This window comes from Odontomachus brunneus, unplaced genomic scaffold (assembly GCF_010583005.1).
Source record: "Odontomachus brunneus isolate Ranch 3 - 2012 unplaced genomic scaffold, Obru_v1 Obru_scaffold_136, whole genome shotgun sequence".
Lineage (NCBI taxonomy): Eukaryota > Metazoa > Arthropoda > Insecta > Hymenoptera > Formicidae > Odontomachus > Odontomachus brunneus.
The window spans coordinates 746,133-761,051 of NW_022639586.1; the positions used below are offsets into that span (position 1 = coordinate 746,133).

The following is a 14,919-nucleotide window of genomic DNA, read 5'->3' on the forward strand; positions in this document are numbered from 1 at the left end:
GGGGGGGGGGAATGTAAGAAAACGACCGTGCGGCTATTTCGCGCGAAATATCACGGAAGATCTAATCGGACATCCATTATGCGAACTCGCATTCGTCTTGAGAATGCACGATAATATTGCCACGCGCGTACATGTAAACGAACACGCCGCATATATCCCGCACGCTGACGCGTGTGGGTGCGCGATGCCGCTTTTTGTGACCGTTAGTCGGCGATCGCAGCGGCCCATTGCGGCTCGCAAAAATACAATCTCTATTCGTAATCCGCCGGAAATCACGCTCGTCTAGATCGATTCGGTTAATGTCACTCTCGCCGTGTAATGGTTCCCCGCCGGTAACCACGCGCTGATTTCACGCTCGGTTTGGCATTGCTTTCAAAACGCGGTATTATTGTGCTCGAATAACTTGATCGGTATGTGAGTGACGTGGATGTGAGCTGTTAAATTCGATATCGATAGCTGAATTCCTTTCAGTTTACCTCGTATATTCGATATCGCCTGTATTAAGTGGCGATTTTAATTTCCCATTTCTTCGATCGAACCCTCCTCGAGAGGTAACGCGAGCGTTTTCCATGTGCGCAACACTGGAAAGCTTTAACTGTCAAGTATTACGATATCGATACTTCGATAAATAGAAATGAATGTTCGATCGAACGAAATATCCGGTGGCGTTATCATTGGCAGAACGATCTAATTTTACCACATTTGTAATACCGTAATGCAATACCACTTTTACGGTATTATGTAACGCGCTTGAAAATATTTCCGACATTTGTTGAGAGCGCTAATGAAAACACCAACTTAAAACTGCCAATTTCACGGTTGCTTTTCTCCCCAATGGGGTCCCGGTAGATTGTTGTACACTCAAAGGCTGCAATTATCGAGCGACAAGGACAAAAGACTGTGATGTTAATGATCGACTGTACTTTAAAAGATATATATTCCGTGGTAAAATAACCTCAACATTCACTAAACCTAATTACAATCCAATTTCTCAATTATGCGCAATGTTTTTACATATATGTGCATCATAACTGTTGATCATTTCGAGGAACTAACAATGTTACTTCGGAATAGTCACACTGCACGAATATGTAGACACACTGCGCATGGTCAAGAAATTCGATTACAAACTAAGTCTAGTAAATGTTAAGACCATTATGCCGGCTTGTGCACACAGACCGGCATAACAGTCTCAACACATGAAGTCATACTAGAGAACACAATGAGTGCTTTCCATTTGCTGATGTAAGTCGACACACAAGCATCATTCTCACTTGCTGAATATGAAACAAAGACAGAATGATGCCTATGTCGACTTGTGTTATCAACCAGTATATTTCTATGAGAAACTTTGAAACAAGCCTTAACACGTCAAGTTATACTAAAGAGCATAATGAGTGCTTTCCATTTAATGACACAAGTCGATACAAGCATCATCGTATCTTTCTTATCCACTGAATATGGAACAAGGACAGGATGAAACTTGCGTTGATTTGTATTGCCAAATGGAAAGCACGCAATGTATTTCTTGTGAGAAACTTTAACATGATGTAACATTACATGTGTTAAAGCTTCTACATCGATCCATGTATGACCACATTTCAACGATGCTGCTAATGAATGTTTGACATTGAAATGTACACAGGGCAGCGGTGACGGCGGTGTCTTGGCATCCGCACGGCACTTATCTGGCGTCCGTGGATCGTGCCAAGACGGTGACGGTTTGGGGCGATCACGTTTGACAGGACGAGTGATCCCGGTGCGGACGATTGTTGTTTCACGCATGAAGAATATCTCGCGCGCTCGCTCGCGCCGTGCCCCCCGTCGTCCCCTCGCGGCATCGCGCGAAAATGAGGCGGACGCGCGCGATTCAGCGATCCAGCAATCCAGCGAGAAATCACAGCGGCGCAGCGGACTGGCGCCCCGGAGCAGAGCAGCACACAGGAGGAGGATATAATCAAAATCATTGGACGGTTTGGCCGGGTTGTAAAGCCTTGTAAGGACGCCGTTTCGAAGCTGTAAAAGCAGCGGAGATGTGCCGCGCTGAACAAATCCACCAGCGGTAGGGACTATTGTACATAAAACTGCACTTATTGTTACTCCCGGGTTGTAAAGATCCCCTTTTTAGAATAGCACCGTGCGCGCCACGCCGCGCGACCGCCGCGCATCGTCGTCCTCTAACACCCCACGGAAAATTTCAGATATTACCGTAGTACTACTCGCCCGAGAGATTCGCTAGGTATAACGCTCGCGCCCCGCTAAGTACCCAGAGACACATGTCGTCAATCGTATCGTGTATCACTCGACCGCTTTCTCTCTCTCTTTTCTCTCTCGAGGAACGGAGGTTCACACGCTGTGGTGCGGCATCGTACATATTCGTTACACAATAATATATAACCGACTCTATATATACATATATACATGCATATGTGTATGTATATATAAATATCTACCCAAATTATGTTACTTTATTTGATCTTTTCACCGAGATATGTCAATTATTGAGATTATCTACTTCGTAGAGGACATTGTTCAGTGGATCCGTGTCCAACGACACGCTATTCGTACGGGATCTCGAGTGTCGTGCGAGCGTGTAGACGTCCGTGTAAATGCGCTGCGTTCCAACGAGATTGAGTGAGAGAGTCAAGTGTCGCGTCGCGATCGAGAACAATTCGCGAGAGGGGAGCGAATTGGTGACGGTCACGTCGCGCGTACCCGTTTCTAACGCGCTCTGCGAATTATCTTAGACTAGACAACGTGTCGGGAGATTTTTCTCCGCTCTTTTTTTCTTTTTCTATTAGCGTGCGAAATCAATTTCGCCGGAGAAACCTCATTCTCGAGCTCACGGCCACGTCGCCGTGTGTCAATTCGACTCGTCAGTCTCTGGATCCTCCAACAAAATCGGCGCGTCTCGAAGGCGAGTCCGGCATGGATCGGAATGTATTCCGGTTAGATGAACGTTACCCCCACGATACCAACTAATCGCATTGTTACATCGTTTATATGATCAGAATAGAATATTGTACGCGATCCAAGTGATAAGCGCAACGATCGCTTGGCCAAAACCGTTCACGTGTGCTCGTTATTTTTATCGTGAGATACGTTATATCGGATATTGAGAATTCTCTGAAAGATGCTCGAGTAACCACTCCCCTGAAGACTCCACACGATATAATAAGCCGCAATTCCCGAAACGTTGGATTCTCTTAATTTTGTCTCTCTCTTTTCGCGAATTTTGCTATTCGTTTTGTTTGGCAAATAAAGGCACGACGCGCGAAAGAATCGAGCAGCTCAACTCTCCTCAACTCATTGCCCTTGAACATCAATTTTGAGCGATTTCCGACGTTTCGGGTTCATAAACTTTTTAGCACTTTTTATAATTCCTCGTTTTAATCCCCACAATACAAATGTTCTATCGCGCCTGTCTACGACCAATAAAACACGCACTCATCTGATTTTTATACTTTGCATCGCGCAGTTTCATTCCGCGGCTGATCTTTTTACTAGAATTTGCGCAGCTCCTCGGTCGTTCTACCGCATGTATTCTAAACTCGTAATGTCCGCGAAATTTCGAGCTCATATGTTCTGACTCACGTTGCAGGATATAATTGTTTAATGCGTTTACATATATATGCCATATAATTCAATAGCCAGATACTTACGATAGTTCGCCTGCGTTTGCAAATTGTGAGAAATGTTTGATTGTTAAACGAGGAAAACTGATCGTTGGTTTGCGCGGCAATTAACAGAGAGTGCCGTTTCTCAATGTTCAAAGGGATACGAACTCGTTTGCACTCTTGCTCAATGAGAACGTCGAATCGCGAAATTACTTACTCCAAGATCGCAGTTGGCATGCACTCTGCGCCTGCTTCTCGACTAACTGATATATAAATAAAAGTAATAATTTATCGTTTAATTTCCGCGTGGACTCAAAATTTGAATCTCAAATACGGAAAAGAAGATCTTACTGCTGCACCTAATACAGTTTGTTAAGAATGTTTTGTTGCTGTGCAACTAAAAATTTGCTGCTGTAACCAAAACCTTTGTTGTTATTATATCGGTTTCATAGCTAATATACAGGGTGTCCCATTTTAAAAGATCCACCTTCATGATTCTTCAGCCAAGTATATTCAGCAAAAATGTTTCAGACAAAAGTCGAGTTCAGAGGGGGACATCTGAAGGTGACCTTGACTTTGACCTTGGAGGTCATTCTGAAGGTTGTTCGAAATTTTTTGTTTGAAAAAAAATTTATACGACCTCCATTTATATTTTATACAACCTCCATTTTCTAAGATATTTACGGAAATATCTACAAAATTATTGGTTTCAATAATTTTTTACTCGAATTCTATCAACTTTATCGAGAAATGGTAAGAGATAAAAATTATTTATTTTCTTCTCATAGAGTTCTGAAAATTTTTTCAGAATTTTTTATAAACTTTTTAGTACTTCAAGAAAATGCAAGAAAATACAGTACTAAGAAGTTAACTAAAAAATTCTGAAAAAATTTTTTATAAACTTTTTAGTACTTCAAGAAAATGCAAGAAAATACAGTACTAAGAAGTTAACTAAAAAATTCTGAAAAAATTCTCAGAGCTCTATGAGAAGAAAATGAATAATTTTTATCTCTTGCTATTTTTCGCTAAAGTTGATAGAATTCGTGTAAGAAATTATTAAATCCAATAATTTTATAGATATTTCCGTAAATACCTTAGAAAATAGAGATCGTATAAAAAATTTTTCAAACAAAGGTTGTTATTTTCTTTGCGTAGAATAAAATTCCGTAAGAAAAAACAAATGTTTCTACTTAAAAAGCAAAGTTGAGTTTTGAATAACTTTCAGAATGACCTCCAAGGTCAAAGTCAAAGTCACCTTCAGATGTCCTCCTCTGAACCCGACAACTTTTGTCTGAAACATTTTTACTGAATATACTTGGCTGAAGAATTATGAGGGTGGATCTTTTAAAATGGGACACCCTGTATGTCTACTGCAGCTGTGTATTTTTAGATATCTATATATTACAAACGAGATTTAGTTATCACATACGGATTGTTGCTGCTTACTTTCTTTTTCCGTGTACATGTCTCGACGCAACTGATTTCAAATACTCCTCCATGTCGTATAATCGGCGCATCCATACTGATAACGCGAACCAATGATCACGCTTCTTTATTCATCTCGTCGCGATAATAATTACTAGCGAACAACCGATTGCGTCCAAAGTACATTGCGTAATGATTTTAATACCGTACACACACTTAAACATTATGTCGACTCGACTATTAAGTATCTCTGTATCTCTCTTTTCTCTATACGCTGCAATGTATATAACAGGCATGCTGTGTATGCATTGCTCACCACATATGTAAATAGATATTAAACGTTTCCGTCTTGTATTTTCTAAAATGCAGACTTGTCATTTCAATACCGATCTCCCCAGTAAATCCTGCTAGGTGATTATCCTTGCTATCGATCGTCTACCTCGACTATACAGCTTGGGCAAAGAAGGGACGCGACACTTCTCGATAATGAGATATATGCATACATGCACACACACACACACGGTAAGTGAAATAAAATAGAAGATAAAAATACACCCGATACGGCGCTCTCGCGTAGTGAGACACTTTCCGCTGAATAATAATCGACTTGCACATAGCAAAGTATCTCGCGTAAAAAAGCACCACTACCGGCGCATCGTTCGACTCGAGTATTAAACACTTGCAGCCTCCGATAGCCGCCAGGTCGCCGATAATCCTAAACCGACCGTTTCGACCTACTTTTCACACCCTTTGTAACTTTTCACTCGAGACAAGCGGCTCGTTCACCGCACCCTAATCCCGCTTTTCGCTCCTGCCGATCGACCCTCTGCGACACGCGCGTATACACAGCGCGCGACACGCTGATGAACGTGCACGTGCATCTCCACACGCGGGTGCTCGTGTGTGTGTGTGTGTGTGTGTGTGTGTGTGTGTGTGTGTGTGTGTGTGTGTGTGTGTGTGTGTGTGTGTGTGTGTGTGTGTGTGTGTGTGTGTGTGTGTGTGTGTGTGTAACCGTGCACGTATGTATATCACGAACTCCTCACAGAAGCTCGCCGCGGCATTGCACAGCAGCCGTGTATCTGACATTACCTAACGTGCTTTCGAAAGCGCTCATTAGTCACTGAAATGCGGTCACGAAGTGACAACTCGCACGTGGAATATTATACGCTCCAAGAACTTGCATCGGTACTCATATCGCGGCGGCGTTCGCGCGCCGGCACGTCTCTCTATCTCACCCTCCCGCTGTTTGTAACTTTCGTATTATACACCCTTTGTCCGCGATTCGACAGTTTCGACAGTTTTGCAATGGAACGTGAGAACGCGCCGGCACGGTCGTCCGAGGGAGAGCGAGAGAGAAAGAAGCCGCTTGCAAACGACGTTAAAGTCCGATCGGTCGGCCGCATCTGGAACCGCCGAAAAATTTTCTCCCCCGCAATGTAGGGCCGCGCGTGTACGCCGGACATTTTATTGGAACGCGCAGATATGGTCTCAATAACGTGTGTTTTTATTACCGGCCGGCGGAGTCGGCCGCAAATTCGTTACGCGACTCTCCTCGTGTCCGTCGTTTTGGTGATTTAAAAAGTTGGATGGATATGGAGACGATGATCCATCAGAGTGCGTGCGCTCATAGAGGATCGTTTTGCCGATGGTGATTCAAATGCTGCGCGAATCGAGGGAATTTGAGAGACCGTCGCCGGTTGCAGAAGACAGAGGAGTCGACCCGACGATCGTTCTCATAGTTTTCGCGGAAATAATCATCCGCTCGGGCAATATTACTTTCTAAAATCAACACCTTTGTAACGCATTTATTTAGGTATCGCGTTTCGCTTCCTCGTTTCGCCAGTACCCGCGGGGAAGTACCGTTTCTACGATTACAATCCGCGCGCGGCTCGCCTCACTCTTGTGCCTAACCGACGTCAAACGTTCCTGTTAACGGTCGTTTATTTCGAAGATAATGAGGAAGATGTCGGCAGGTCCAAGGAGAGGAAATTGTATGAGAGCCGGGAGAGTGACAAATTAACTCGCGCCTTGACTTCCGTGAGATTCGAGTCCTACCCTCCGCTCGGATAGATCTCCGCGCATCACCGCAGGCGGGAAAACCTTACGGAAATGCCGATCGTCGAGTGCTGGGTAATGACGGTACAAAGTTTCAGTGGAATGTTTATCCTCCTCGACGCGAAAACATCTCCCGCGGTAAGAACACCGCTGCATACTTTATTGCCGGACCGCGGCGATCAATTGAATGCGAAATCTCTTAAATACGGGGAAAGGACGGGGTCGCGCGCCGGGATCTGTCCGCCGGGGAAAATTGCGGACAGCGCAATTCCCAGCTAGAAATTTATCCCAGGCTCCTGATCCATGTTCATCCCAATCGACTGTCTGTTTTGTACAAGACGGTATTATCGATGATGTGTCATGTAACGCATCGTGGCAATAATCATCATTAATAATCAGGAGACCTTCTTAATAACTAGAATACGATAACATCACCTTGAGCAAACCAGATAACTGATTAGAATCGGCTTGATCAAGACCATGGAATGAATTTCTAGGGATGCAGACTAAAGTTTCTGTAAGTGTATGTAAAATAAGAATATTAATGCCTGAACACGATCTTGAATGTTTTTATTGTTCTGGTTCTTAACTCCTTGATTGTTGGGACAAAATATTTGTAAGTCAAATAAAAGCAAATATTTGTAAGCAAAATACTTTTGACAGAGGAGTTGTTAAAAAGGTTATTCTCGGGCAGTTTTTTTTGAGTCGCTAAATCTGAATTTAAAGTTGAAATTTTAAACTCAAAATGGTGGGCCAAAGATTCAAAAATTGTTCGATTCGCGTAAGTTTGTATTCAGGCTTCCTTGAAGTTGCTGTTTTATAATTCAAAATTAAACTTTTTAATTGAAAAAATGGCGAATCCAATATAACAGCGAAAATTTTAAATTAATTAAAATCCCTCAAAATTAATTTTTATGCAGATTGATCTACATTTCGAATTTTTTCCTCATCATATTGAGCTATTTTGAACTCTCAAAATTTGTTTTTTAATAAATTTTAAATTTGGAATTTTAGCAGTTTCAAAAATTTTTAAATTTTAATTTTTCATACAAATCGAACGAATTTTTTAATTTTGTGTTCATTATTTTTAATTTAGAAATTTTGGTCACAAATATGAATTCAGCCATTTCAAAAAAAACAAAAATGTAGTATTCCGTTCTAAAGACCAAAACAATACGAATGTTCGGGCACATGCCTGGCATTTGGTGCTTTTACTTTAGGCGGATTTCATAAAGTACGAGTCGCGACGGATATGTCGGCCGCATTTTTTACAAACGAGGCAACGAAATATTCCGTGCGACAATACTACGCGGATAGTTGGCACAACTTGGATCGTCCATAAGCGATAATAAATATTTGAAAAAAGTTATTTGCGCTATTTCACTTCCGCTATGATCAGGCGCTAATATAACATAACGTGCAATTTAAAGAATCGCGAAGGAGTGTCCAATTAGAACGCTAATGTGTCTGGAAGCGGCGGAAATGAAGCGGAAAGAGGCTACGCCGATAATTTTCGAGGCATGCGTCAATCACTCCGTCGTGCCTCGAATGGAGATCGGATATTTACCTCGAGTCGACTCATTCATCCTTAATTAACGTAACTGTGCGTGATATCCAGATGTTTCCGACCTAAGAACCATGATCGGCAGATTTCTTCGGACCATTCGCGGTAATTTATATCGACCCGTTCGTGCGGCTCTGACGACGACGAAGAGAAGGAGGAGGAGGCAGAGGAGAAGGAGGACGAGGAGGAAAGGAGGGGTAAAGGAGAACGAGTCTCGCTCTCTCAAAATCCCTCGTTACACGGGAAAATCGTGATCTCTATCGTATCTTATCCTTCTATTTGTCGCGTCGTGGTAATTGCCGGTTCGATGCACACGCAGGACGACGCCAAGAGAGAGAGAGAGAGAGAGAGAGAGAGAGAGAGAGAGAAAGAGAGAGAGCCGGAGACGCGGGGAAATTCGCATTCGATGGACACATTTTTGAGGGCAATAAAAGCGTAATTAATTTTACTCCGTTGAGGGCGTTATCATTTCCCCGCGGCGCGGCGAATTTTTTCTTTCGTCGATAAACCGATGTGACGAGCCAGCGAGCGAATTAACGTAAAGCGGGGCGGCTTCGCGCGTCTCGCTGCACTCCCGAATGATAGGAAAAATGACACGTGTGCGAATCGATTGACACACTTTCCATGCCTTATCGGTTGTGGACGCATCGATGAAAATACTCATGGATTGCAGCGCGCGCAGTGTCGATATCAGATGTGCAATAGTCTGACACGGCAGTGGTTTTTGAAAAGTGCACTAATATACCGAGTTTCCTCGGTGCCTTCTTCTCCTCCTTTTTTTCGAAGCCACGGCGACTCGCCCCCAACAGATCTGCCGGAGAACTTCAACGTCAAGACCACGGTGTCGAGAACGAGAGATCGCGCGCGTTCGCCGCGTGTGCGCCCATACAAGAGGGAGTTAGTAACGCTGATTGACAGGCGATCGCATCGTTGACAATGTGTTAATTCTCGTAACAGCATCCGACATCCGGTGGATATCGAGTGGACGATCGACTCTGAGCGGGCGCCGTTTCGCGGAGATATGGCCGTCGCGCGCAAAATCAGAAGCGCTCGACATTTCCCCAGTCGCGCCACATTTTTAATAAACGCCGAGCCGTGCGCGTTTTTGCCGGAACGTCCGGATCTTGTTTCTCGCCGGATTTCCTCTCGCGCCACCACGCGCCTTTCTTTCGCGCGACGCGCATGCTACTCGCGATTATCCACGGCTCGTCATTCGTGCCTGATCAATAAGCTACAGTTAATCGCACACGTTGCGGTAGAACGAATTACACGTCGCGCTACACGCCGTAGTCGCGGAATACGTTTATCCGCTTCTAATTAACGCACGCTATATATCCGATGAATCTGATCTATTCCAAACCAGATTAAGCGGTCGACGAGTTTTCTTGCGAATCGAGAGCTCATTTGAAATGGAAACGAAGTGCCCCCGGCGATTCCGTGTGCCACCCTTTTTTCCCCGTTCTTCTCTCCTCCTCCCCCTGTCCCTCCGCTCCTTTTTCCCTTATTACTTCTTGCGCCCTTAAACGCCGCATAAGTGAAACGCAGCGCTCGGCATTTCAAGAGCCGCTTCGGCAGTTCGCCGGCAGCTCGAATGATAAACCGCGCGAGCGACAGCGTGCAATTCCGAGTCGATCTTATTTATCAACGGATACGCGCGCGAATCGGGTTTCGCTTTTATTTATTCGTGCTGGGAGATCGGTTCCGATAGCGCAAGTTGCGCTCTCAACCTTGTTACATCTTGTTCGGCCTAACGCGCATAATGGCCTCTCGCGGCCGGCTATAGACTGGCAGAGAGAGGGGGAGAGGAAGCGCGAATAATCGATCAAAATCATCGGGGGGGGGGAGGGGGAGAAGAGAAAGATAGAGAGAGAGAGAGAGCAAGCAAGAGTATCGGGGCCGCGCGCGGATATCGGCCAACAGTTGCGATAATTAGCGCATCGCCCGCGCGGTTCAATTAACTGCGCTACCCTTTTTTCCCCTCCACACCCGACGGTTCTACGTCACGCCGTTGCGCGTTCGCATGAACTTGCGGCACGGTGTGTCATCAATATCCATCAAACTATAAATCGCAACCACCAGCGCCACCGCCACCGCCACCGTGGCCCCCTTAAATCGCTCGGCCAACTTCTTATCGCGTCACGTCGCGTATATAGTCGCGTTACGGTCCAACTTCCTAGCATCCGATAATTCCTGTCCGATAATCCCGATCGATTGATCGTCCCTTTCGTCAGTCGGTGTGTCACGAACACCGCCAATTGCCCGCCGCGGCGGCAAGTACGAGAAACACAGGCCCATTTGTCCAAGTCGAAGCTTCCACCGTCCGAGCGTTGATCGCGCGTGACGGGAAGTCGCGTGAAGCGAGCTTGCATCGCGGTCTCCGGCGGAAGAGATCGCGGATTGTGCGACGAGTGTGAGTGTTAGTACGCGTACGACACCTAACGCCCTCGAAGCCCTCGGGGCCCTCTTTACCCTCGCTCGCCCCGCTCCGACCGACTGGCCGGCCGGGATATCGATATTGAAACGTAAAAAAGATTCAATCAGTCGCGAAGTTTCAGCGCCAATCAATCACCCCTTCCCGCGGCCCCTCGTCCGCTCAGCTTTAGGACGCGAAAGCTCCCTCGCGCGCGCAGCCCGCACTGGCGCGCCTGATCGCGACGACGACGCTAAAATGGCTGTGAGGGAGAGAGGCGAAGAGGCACCGCGCGAGAGGAGGGTGAACAGGAGAGAGGGTGGCTGTGAAGGCGCGACGGAGAAGTTGCAACGAGTCGCGGACGATGAAGAGAGAGAGAGAGAGAAAATGGCGAACGGACGACAGAGAGAGAGAGAGAGTGCCGCGCGAGGGAGCGAGTCGGAGGGCGAGCTTTCGGGTGCACGACGGAGTCGACGCACTGGAAGCTCGCCGTGCTTGCGGCGGGAGCTTCAGTAGCCGCTCGTACGTCGACCGGAAAACCTTTCGCATTACGTCACCCTTAGACGCGCAGCGCGCCATCGTCGGCGAGGGATCGCAAGGGGGTTCGCGACCCCTTGATCCGATTCTTCTTCCGGTTTCGAGAAAAACCGCGAGTTGGCGAGTCGCCGCGTTCGCACAGTCGCGTCGTCTCTCCGCTAGGACATACCGAACGATCGTAAGAGAAAAAAAAAACACGAACGATCTATCGAGGAATACATCGTATACAGTGCAGTGGCGACAAGAAAATCATCAATGGATTCGCTCCGATTCGCGGATCTCGTCGGGGCCTGAGAGTGATCTGATATGAAGGCCGATCTGTGACCGGTGAATGAGCGCGTCGCGCGTGTATATGAGTGCGTAATCGACGAGAGAGAGAGAGAGAGAGAGAGAGAGAGAGAAAGAGAGAGCGCAATCAAAGCATCATGACAAGTGATAGCGCGAGACACCGGAGCGCGCGTTTTGCGCTTTCCGCGACGCTCCTCTGCATCCTCCTCGTCGCCGTCACCGGTAAGAAACTCGCCGCGCGCGGCACAGTGAGACATACTCTTGAATGGACTTAACCCGCACTTTGCTTTACCCCTGAACTGGAGAGCTCTTTTAATCCCCGAACCAGGGGTCGCGTAAGACCCGCGGTCACCGTGTTCTAAACCGCGCGGGGATAAAGAAACGAACGAAACTTGGTTTCGCGCAGCTCAATCGAACAAATCGGCGGTAATCGCGTGCGATCGATCGATCTCAAAAACGCCTACATGTTAGGGTGCGACGGCTGCGCGATCACGGAAATTCGCGGCGAGATCGGCGATACTTGCGCGTGAGTCGCGTCTGTTGGCAAGAGCAATTGCGAGAAATCGGAAACTAGGTCGCGTAAGCGAATCTAATCTCGAGAGCCTGGCAAAATAAAAGAGAGGAAAAGAATGAAAGGGCTTTTACGCACAGGAGCTTGCGGGACGGCGCGCTATGGGGTTTCCCGTGTAGGAATCGGCTGCTAATGGTCCCACTAGCGCGGTCGTGATCGAAACGCGCAACGAGAGCTCGACTTACCGTGCAATATGCGCGTTTTCGCAACAATCGACACCTCGATCTTCTCGCGCGCGCAAACGGAGAGCGAATACGTGTAGCTGTAAAAATTGAACGTTTAGGTGACTCTCTCTGCCGAATTGGCCGCGGTCCGAGAAGCAGGTGTATTTGGGCGGAATGTTCGTCGAATCAGGGCCGGCATCGAAGCGAGCGAGTTCATGAAGCTGACTCGGACCAACTTTCCCGATGTCTTAAACAAAGCGAGCGCGGATTTCGTTTCCGAAATGCCGGCGGATCACGGGCTTTCGTAAGGACCGGAGTTGGAGGGAACGGTTATAGAGTCTGAGAGCCGAGGAGTCGCTCTTCGCTTGAGAAAACCCTATAAAGCCAGCGACTGGGGATTGGGACTGGGAAAGAAAGGGATATAGGGTAAGGGGAGAAGAACTTCTTCCGTCGTTCGATTTCGTGAGCGTAACGTGAGGGTGATCCCCGTTCGATGACCGCGCCTCCCGTCCCGTCGATCCTCTGCCGAGGTAGCGGCGACGACGACGACGGTGACGGCGGCGCAAAACGCGAGATGAGAAAAACCAGCGGAGCGAATCGCTTCCATGTCGAAAGATCGGTATGTCGGATCTAGTGAGTCACCGTGATTTCCGACCTTTCGTCCGGATCGGGCCGATAGGCGGCTAGGATTAGAACACCTTTTGTGTCGTCTCCCGGCGAGACTAAAGTTGCCAACACCCGACGGGAAGAGAGGCGAGACGGGTCACGTAGCGCACCGTGCGTGTGTCCTCGGCAATCAAGTCCGTGTTATACGAAGAAACGACGAGTTTCAATCGTATTATAAAGAGAGAGAGAGAGAGAAAGAGAGAGCTAGCGGGTGAGTGGACGGGCGGGTATCAAGGCTAACGAAGTAGATATGATCGACAAAAGAAGCGATCTACGTCGATGGGACCTGTCAAGCCACCCAGGGAGTCTCGAAAAACCGCGACGCAACGGCAAAAAGCACTTTCAAACGGGGACACGACGGCGTTAAATGCGCGCTGAAACGGACCATCCAATTGGTTCTTACGCGGTGTCAAGACGAGACAAGACGAGAGAGAGTGACGAAGGGCTGGAGGAGACGGGGAGAGAGGGAGAAAAGGCAGTCAGCGGAAAAGTGCCCGGAATAAAAGTCGACGGCAAAACTCGCGTGCGAAGAAAAATAAATCATGAGGAGCCGTCGCCTCGATACCGCGATTCGTTTCTTCGAGATTCTTCCGTTTTATACTTGATCAACCGTAGTACCCCTTCTCGCGAGGAGATTATTAACCCGCAAAGTCGGGAAGTTTCCCTCGGCTCTTTCAAATTTTAATGGCTCGCTCGAAACTTGCCTGGCTATCTGGTATTACTATCTCGCCTATCGTTTAATAATATCGTCTCTCAGGCTTAATAATTGACGAGTGACCGCGATACTTTAACCTCTGTCGAAATTGAAAAATCGATCGGGTCGAGTCGTAGGGGAGGAGGGGGAAAGACAGAGAGAGAGAGAGAGAGGAACGAAGGGTGAGAGACGAGTCGAGAAAGCGGGGAAGCGTTCGTGCGCGACGCGACGTTACGAATTTAAATTGCAGTCAAAAGGAAACACATAAACTTACTTCCACCGCCGTCGACTTCGTAACGCAGTAAACGTTAATCAAACTACACAGCCGGCGTCGCAGCCGTTCTCTCGCTGAAGTGTGACAGTCGTCGGGACTATTAAGACGCGCAGAAGAAACGATTCCCCCGCAAACTTGCTGAATTTCTTGCGCGCGGGATCTTTACGGACTCGCGCGAGTTATATCCGCGTAATATAGAATCGCCCACTTTTAATTTATTCGTCAAGATAGGCGCGCGCGCGCGCACTCGTGGCCCGGCGTCGTGGCCGGCGTGGCTTTATGTGAATCGCGAGAAATCACGTGAGAAAAACGACTCCCCGCCGAGCCGTGAGAATATGAGAAAACTTGTTTGCCGGAGGTGAATTTCTTTCGGCCGGTGGTTCGAGAAAGATTAACGAGCGGAGGACCAAGAGAGCGCGCTACTTGATTTAAATTATTAACGAGCCGTTTATTCACATCCACGCCATTTGCCGCGGAAAACGCGCTGGAAAATTAACTCTCTCCACCGTCGTGAAAAGAAGCCGATATTGATTCCAAAGTGTGCGCGTCGCCCGATGGCGATAATATCGTTTGCCGAGGAAAGAGAGGGAGAAATTAACAGTGCGGACGTTCGCGGGCGGGATATATACGAGGCGCTATGCAAATGTCGTCGCG

The 14,919-nt window shown here is 47.2% G+C and overlaps 2 protein-coding genes across 2 annotated transcripts in view; both read left to right on the forward strand.

Annotated features, from left to right (window-relative positions):
- LOC116850194 (autophagy-related protein 16-1) overlaps positions 1-4,195 on the forward strand; it is a 510,030-nt gene extending 505,835 nt beyond the window's left edge. Inside the window, exon 14 of the mRNA XM_032828179.1 lies at positions 1,646-4,195. Coding sequence (XP_032684070.1) covers positions 1,646-1,742 — 97 coding nt within the window. The 3' untranslated portion in view covers positions 1,743-4,195. The remainder of the gene's footprint in view (positions 1-1,645) is intronic.
- Positions 4,196-11,596: 7,401 nt separating this feature from the next.
- LOC116850196 overlaps positions 11,597-14,919 on the forward strand; it is a 72,345-nt gene continuing 69,022 nt past the window's right edge. Inside the window, exon 1 of the mRNA XM_032828183.1 lies at positions 11,597-12,118. Within this exon, the coding sequence (XP_032684074.1) occupies positions 12,034-12,118 (85 nt within the window). The 5' untranslated portion in view covers positions 11,597-12,033. The remainder of the gene's footprint in view (positions 12,119-14,919) is intronic.